Source organism: Bison bison, unplaced genomic scaffold (assembly GCF_000754665.1).
Source record: "Bison bison bison isolate TAMUID 2011002044 unplaced genomic scaffold, Bison_UMD1.0 scf7180017859634, whole genome shotgun sequence".
Classification (NCBI taxonomy): domain Eukaryota; kingdom Metazoa; phylum Chordata; class Mammalia; order Artiodactyla; family Bovidae; genus Bison; species Bison bison.
The window spans coordinates 11,070-17,822 of NW_011490206.1; the positions used below are offsets into that span (position 1 = coordinate 11,070).

Sequence of the window (6,753 nt, forward strand, 5' to 3'; positions counted from 1 at the left end):
GACAGAGAGTGGGGCAATGGAATCAAAGCTAAAGAGCCGCACATTGTCCATATTGACTGGACCCTGCTGGAAAGGAAAGCAGACCTCTCCATTATTAAAGTGACACAATTGGTAAGAGTCATCAGATGAGAGCTGGGTGTCTTGCACAGAGGTATATATGACCTTGTTGCAACTACTGCCACCACTATTGAGACAGATTGGACTGTATGTTGTAGCTGTGAGGCTATTTTCCATGGAGACTACTTGGGAGACTCCAAATTCACTGGACTGGGTTGGAGCTATCTCCCTTGAGACTTCAGCCATGAATTCCTGGGAGCCAGAAGTAGGTTTGTTGTGCCACACATCTCCATAGCTGCTTGATTCCATTTTGAAGTTTTGGGATGACTGAAGCAGCTCAGACTCAGAAGGTGAGGAAAGCACACAGTCCTGGGAGGGTTGGAGAGGTACAAATGATTTTTCTGTTTGAGTGAGCCTGTCTTCATTTTGCTCTGGAGAATGATGATTGAAGTATGAGATACCAGTATTATTTGACAAGTCAGAAGCATCTAACAATGTCTGTAGATACCCTCCAGGAATAACAGGTATATTGTTGGCAACATGAGCAGATGATAGAGGCATTTCAGAAGAGCAGCTGGTTGGTAGGAACGTAGAATTCTTAGCAACCTTTGTCTCATGAAATTCAGATAGATGAGAACTATTTGAGGTCCCAGCAATAGGTTCATTCTTTGAATTAGCCTTGGAGGATTGGTTTTCCAAAAGAGGGCTCATTTGAACAACTGGCTTGCTTTCTTGCCCAGCTTTGATTTTTTTGGATTTTAACCTGGCTTCACTTTTAAATTTGATTTTGTTAAGCACTTTCCTCTCTGGTGCCTTAAACTGACCATCTTGGGCTTTGACTTTCTCTGAGTCAGGACCTGTGATGTCATTTAAATGTGATCCATTTGCACAGCTGGAGGCAGCCAGAGGTGCTGACTTCAGTGTGCCTTTCAGGCCTCCATCTTCTTTACGATTATTAGCTTGCCTCTCATCATTGCAGAATGAAACCTGCTTACCACTTGCTGACGTTTCTATGGATGGAATTCTTTGAATCCTGTGCCTGTTGCCAAGTTTAGATTTTCGTTTGCGAGCAGGTGGCAGAAATGACATCTCAAAGCTACCTGGTTCAAAGCTTTGCTTTTGGCATAAGGATGTTTTGCTGGAGTCTGCATTGCTGTTTCTCTGCTTTTTCTTCTTCTGCCAGAAGCCCTTCAAGGGAGCCAGCTTGGCATATTTGTTGAGCTGATTTTCACTCAAATTAACTGTTGTTTCACTGGCATCCACTCTACCCAACTTCACCAGCATGTTTTTCTCACCTTTAAAACGGTTGATGATAATATATTTGATAATAACAGGGGGCTCCTTACGGGTTACTTTTCTTCTCTTTTTGGGACACCATTCATCATCATCTTCTTCTATAGAACCACCTGGCAGCCATTCCTTCCTCTCATTTACTTTTTCACCCTCTAATGAGTCAACATCATACAGATAATCTTCACTATACCTGACTTTTCTCTTGGCTCGTAGCCCATAGTTCTGCTGGGAGGAGGAGCTGCCAGAATTAGTGTCCCGAGCCATATAGCGGCTACAGTCCTTGATCTCCCCCATGGTATCAAATGAGACCTCAATGAAGGAACTACCATCACTGAAATTCCCTGATGCTTCCAAGGAATTGGCAAGATGGCCTTGCTTTAGATTCTTAAATTGCCCTACTTCAGTTCCACTGCATGGTTTATTTAAGGCAGATTTTTCATCATTATCCTTCCCATCTTTTTTCTCTGCACCTTTTTCTTCCTGGCCTTCTTCTTTGCCTTTCTTCTTGTCCAGGTTTTTATCTTCCTCCCCCCAGATAATGCTCACATCAGGGACCTTGAATTGGGAAAAATCGCTACTTTGCTTCAGGGCCCCAGTCTTAGACTCCCGCTTGGGGCAGGTAGTAAAGACACTGGGAAAAAAGTTGAACTGGGCATCTTCCTGCATCAAAAGGGTGGTCTTGTCTCGAACATTGTCCTGGAAGGACTCATATCGAATTTTCAGGGAGCAGACATCACTTCCCAGTGTTGACTCATCATCATCAAACATGTAGTTATCCACATCTTCTTCAGAGAACAGGTTGACAGATAGCTCATTCTTGGAACAGAGGTCAAGTAGTTCGATCTTACTCTCACTAATGAAAGTCTCAAAGTAACCCCAATCCTGATTGGAATTTGCCAGCAAAGCCTCTTCTGTATTGCACTTATCTAACAGTAATGCCTCATAATAACTTTTCTGACCTGGGTCCTCCAAGTCAATGTCAGGTTTCTCAGCTTCTCGTCTATCTCCTGCCCTTGATTTGTGCAAGGGGAAGCCTAGGAGCTGATCTGAGAGAAGCTGTTCTCCATATTTCATGTTTTCTCCAGCATTAATACACTGAATCCCTATATCAGAGACTGCACAGGTTTCATAATCCCTGTTTAGATCACTGACTTTTAGACTGATCCCTGGCTCAGGATCTACTGAATCCTTGGATTCCATGAAGCAGCCCAAGCAAGTCCGGCTTGGCTGCATGAGGCAGTCCCCATTCAGAGCTGACATGCCTGCAGGCTCCATTATGGCAAATGGAGCTTTCTCACACTCATTGGGCAATGACCATGTGTTCAGGCCCTTTGCAACACCAGATGTAAGGGAGATGGCATTCACAGAAGCACTATTAGCAGCATGCTCAGGTGCTTCAATCAGGCCCAAAGGAGAGGGAGGGCTCTGCATACAGGGCTTCTTAGAGGGCAGAGGCAGGAGACCTCTGGGGTACATCAGGTTCTCTTTTTGAGCCACTGGTATAGACTGGATTGGTGCAGCAGCTTCTAGAGCTGCAAATGACTTCATTGCCACATCCTGGTCCTCTGAATCTAGAGAAAAGGGGGAAAATGACAGAAATAAAGTTAAAGATCTTAGACCAGACTCATTAACTCTTCCCCTTGATCAGTTTCTGGTACTTGATCTTAATGTATAAAAGGTAAGCTTCAGCTTCTCTAACTTTAGAACTAGAAACTACAAAGTTAAAGAATGACCCTGATTTTGTACTGAACATTTATGAGAGTGAAAAGTAATTATTTCTTTACATTCAGCTTTTTCTTCAGACACACACAACACTCTCCTCAGAAATGAGGGGAAAATGGATTGCTTGATCAACTGGAAAGTCAAAGCTTTCAGGGTGGGAAAATGCTCAGATGGTATATATTCATGATTTTTAAATTCTCTAAGGCATATTCCTATCCTTCAGACTTACCTCTGTTTTGGAAGCTTCTACGGAATCTAGACATTTCAAACTTCACATCAAAGCAGATTTCTAATTCACTACAAATTTAGGGGAACCTAAGTATTCATTTGATAGAGATGATTTCAGAGAGCAAAGGGGTTGGATTAGATACCTCCTTGAGATGCTTCTAGTCTAGTTACAGATTTGGTGGGATAAAGTTTAGGATTAACACCTATCTCAGAGGTATCCTAGACTTAACTTGCCCCTGCTCTGTGGATACTGAAAATCTATAGCAATAACAAAGTACTATTGGGAGAGCTAATGCATACTATAATTAAATTCCCTTACCATTTTCCTTGACCCCATTAATCATAGTGTTTTCTCCGTTGGTTGAGGCAACAATAGCCTTATCTTGTTGGTTATCCATGAATGGGACCTCTTATTGTTTCATTCCAAGTCCAAATGCTGTCCAACCTGCACATTTCAAATACATAATAATATCAGTCACTAAATTTTTTCTCTGTTTTAAGGTTATTTCAGCTAGAGAGGTCTTAAAAGCTTTACTGGAATTTACCTGTTTCCAGACTGGCTTCATAGGCACTATTGTTTTGTTTCATAGCTTATACATACCATATAAGTCAGTTTGGAAATTCACACTTCATTCATACATTCTAGACCCTTCTATCCCCTCTTGGCTACCATACTATTAAAACAGAAGTCTGAGGAAGCAGGCAAACTTACATCTTCTTTCAGATAGTAACACATTTAACCACTTCCAACCCCTAGCCAAAACAAGGCTACAAAAATGTTTCCACAGATTACTGACCTATACTTATATCCCCTTTCAAGTAATGAAATAAAGAACAGCTGCTTCAGACAAATATTACTAGCAAAAATTAATGTATCATGAAATATATACAGGAGCAATGCACTTAATTATCAAGAATTATCTAATCTTGTCAGATACAACAAGAATACTGGAACAAGTATACTCCAACAAGAATCATGGAACATATAAGTGCCACTGTAACTTTACTCTGGGATGCTGTTCTCCTGAGAACATAAATTTCTCCTCAGAAAAAATCTGACCAAGCACCCAGGATTCATTGCTCTGAATTAAATGCAAAAAAAAGTGTTGAGAATAGAGATAATATGCTTTGGCAAAAGAAGAGGTGGAGACTGGTATGGGAGTTTGATAAGTTGGGAAGGGGAGAGGAAGGGAGCACTAGGTGCTAGGCTGGATACAGTTACAGAAGTTCTCTCATTTTGTACTTATAATCACCTTGTAATTTTGGCTCTACTAGGTTCTTATTTGTTTTCTTTTTCTGGGCCATGCCACGCAGCTTCTGGGATCTCAGTTTCCCCACTAGGGATTGAATCTGGACCATGGCAGTGAAAGCACTGAATCCTAAGCTCTAGACCACCAGGGAGCTCCCTTATTCCCTTAATTTTTTTCAAAAGGGCAAACTGAGTATCATAGATACTGGCTTAGATACTAATAGAGATACTATCATAGATATTAACAATGATTATCAATTATTTGGGCCTTTTTTCCCCCTACAGAATCAGAAGGCTAAACCCCGAGCAGAAAATCCTTTAGTCCGTTCCTATGACTTTTTAGATCTCAGCTCTAAATGACACAACTTAAGGCCATGTATTTTCGCACATTTTAATTTATACCTTGGATGTTTATAAAAAAAGATTTGGGAGAAGGATTATAATTTTTTATGCCTGCAATACAAACATCTCTGCACTTGTTTAACTCTTCCCTGTTGATCAGCATTTTAGGATAACAAATTTTATGGGGTGATTAAAATCTATTTTGAGCTGAAATTGATTAGCACGTTTGGAATAATGTACAAGCTGCTTTGCTGATCATGGTAAATCATGCAGTGTAATGGCACTGATATAACATTAGCATGGAGACAGGTATTTTGAAGCAAGAAAATGATCAGTTAAAGTGGAAAAGCAACCTCTCCTACTTGACCTTCCCTCAGTTGGGTCTGAAGAAGGCTCACAGATCTTGTCCTAGTAGATTGCTATGCTCTTCCCCAAAGGCCTTTAGGGCTCAGGTCTCAGAGTCTAGATGACCCATGCCTATGATTGTGTTGGGAGCTGTCCTTGGCCTTTCCCAACTGGGAAAAAATAAGGCAAGAAAGTAATTCATGTTTCTGCCTATGGATCTGGGACAATATAGCCTTTCGGATGAGTAGTGCTAATCTCTGGGATACCAGTTTAAATTAATTCAACAAATTTACTATGTACTACCTATGGTCATGGTGGTGTACCAGAAACTGCAGTGGAAAAGGTAGTTTACTGAGACCAGATCCTTGCTCTCAAGGTGCTCAGAATTTATTGGAGAAAACAAGTCATAGACAAATACTAATAAATATATTTTATTCACTGAAATAGAGGGAAAAAGTTTCTATAGGAGTTCAAAATAGAGAGAAATTATTCCACTTCTAGAAAGGAGGTAAACCAGTGAAGGATTCACTAATAGCAGCATTTGATTTGGACCTTGAAGGATGCTGTTCCACGGAGTAGGAATGGGGAATAATAGAGGAGAGAAAGGCATTCTAGGCTTCAGGAACTTCATGAGTTGCCATGAGTCTCTCCCTACTCCAGTCAGCCTAAACAACTGCAACAGAATCATAGGCCTGACACTTTCCTTGCGTATAACACCCTTTTCCTTATTTTTTCCATTGTTCTTTTTTTAAAAATTAATGTATTTTAAATGAAACAAAGATGAATATTTTTATAATAAAAGGTACAATTCACCAAGAAGATAGACATCATAAATCATTAACAGCAAAGAAACCTTAACAACAAAGAAACAAAGATACAAAAGCAAAAATCAGAAGAAATATAAGTGAAAAGAAAAAAACATATAATCATAGTGAGACATATTAACATTGCTCAGAGACTATTTTACCAAGTGCAGAAAAAACAAGAATAGAAGCATCTTGAATGATGTCATTAATAATCTAAATATACTAGATTTACATTTAATTAATTTATATTAATCATATACTACACAAATATATTCAAAATTTTGTTATTTCATAAGTTGTTATTAGATGTCCATAGGACATTTAGAAAAACTGGTAAAAAGATAAACATGACTAAATTTCAAAAAATATAATTCTTTTTTATGTGTGATTCAGTTTTATATATAAGCACATATATTATTTTTGAAATTATTTTCTGTTATAGGTTATTATAAGACATTGACTATGGTTCCCTGTGCTATATAGTAAACCTCTGTTGCTTGTTGCATATCTATTTTTAAAAAATTAGAAATATAGCATTCTATTTATACTAAGTCAAATAAGTGGAATCAAAATGTCATAATTTTTTAGGCAAAAATTCATAAGTTTACATATATATTCATAAGTTATACATATATATATATGTATACAAAAGCCTTTCTACTATGATTGATAAAGGCTTGAGAAAGAACATCAAAGAAAAAAAGAAGAGAT

At 38.8% G+C, this 6,753-nt stretch overlaps 1 protein-coding gene across 1 annotated transcript in view; it reads right to left on the reverse strand.

The window, feature by feature from the left end:
- Positions 1–3,739, reverse strand: part of KIAA2022 (KIAA2022 ortholog) — a 6,910-nt gene extending 3,171 nt beyond the window's left edge. The window contains exons 1-2 of the mRNA XM_010831265.1: positions 3,620–3,739; positions 2–2,921 (exon numbers count right to left, since the gene is read on the reverse strand). Coding sequence (XP_010829567.1) covers positions 2–2,921; positions 3,620–3,698 — 2,999 coding nt within the window. The 5' untranslated portion in view covers positions 3,699–3,739. The remainder of the gene's footprint in view (position 1; positions 2,922–3,619) is intronic.
- Between the last annotated feature and the right edge of the window lie 3,014 nt (positions 3,740–6,753).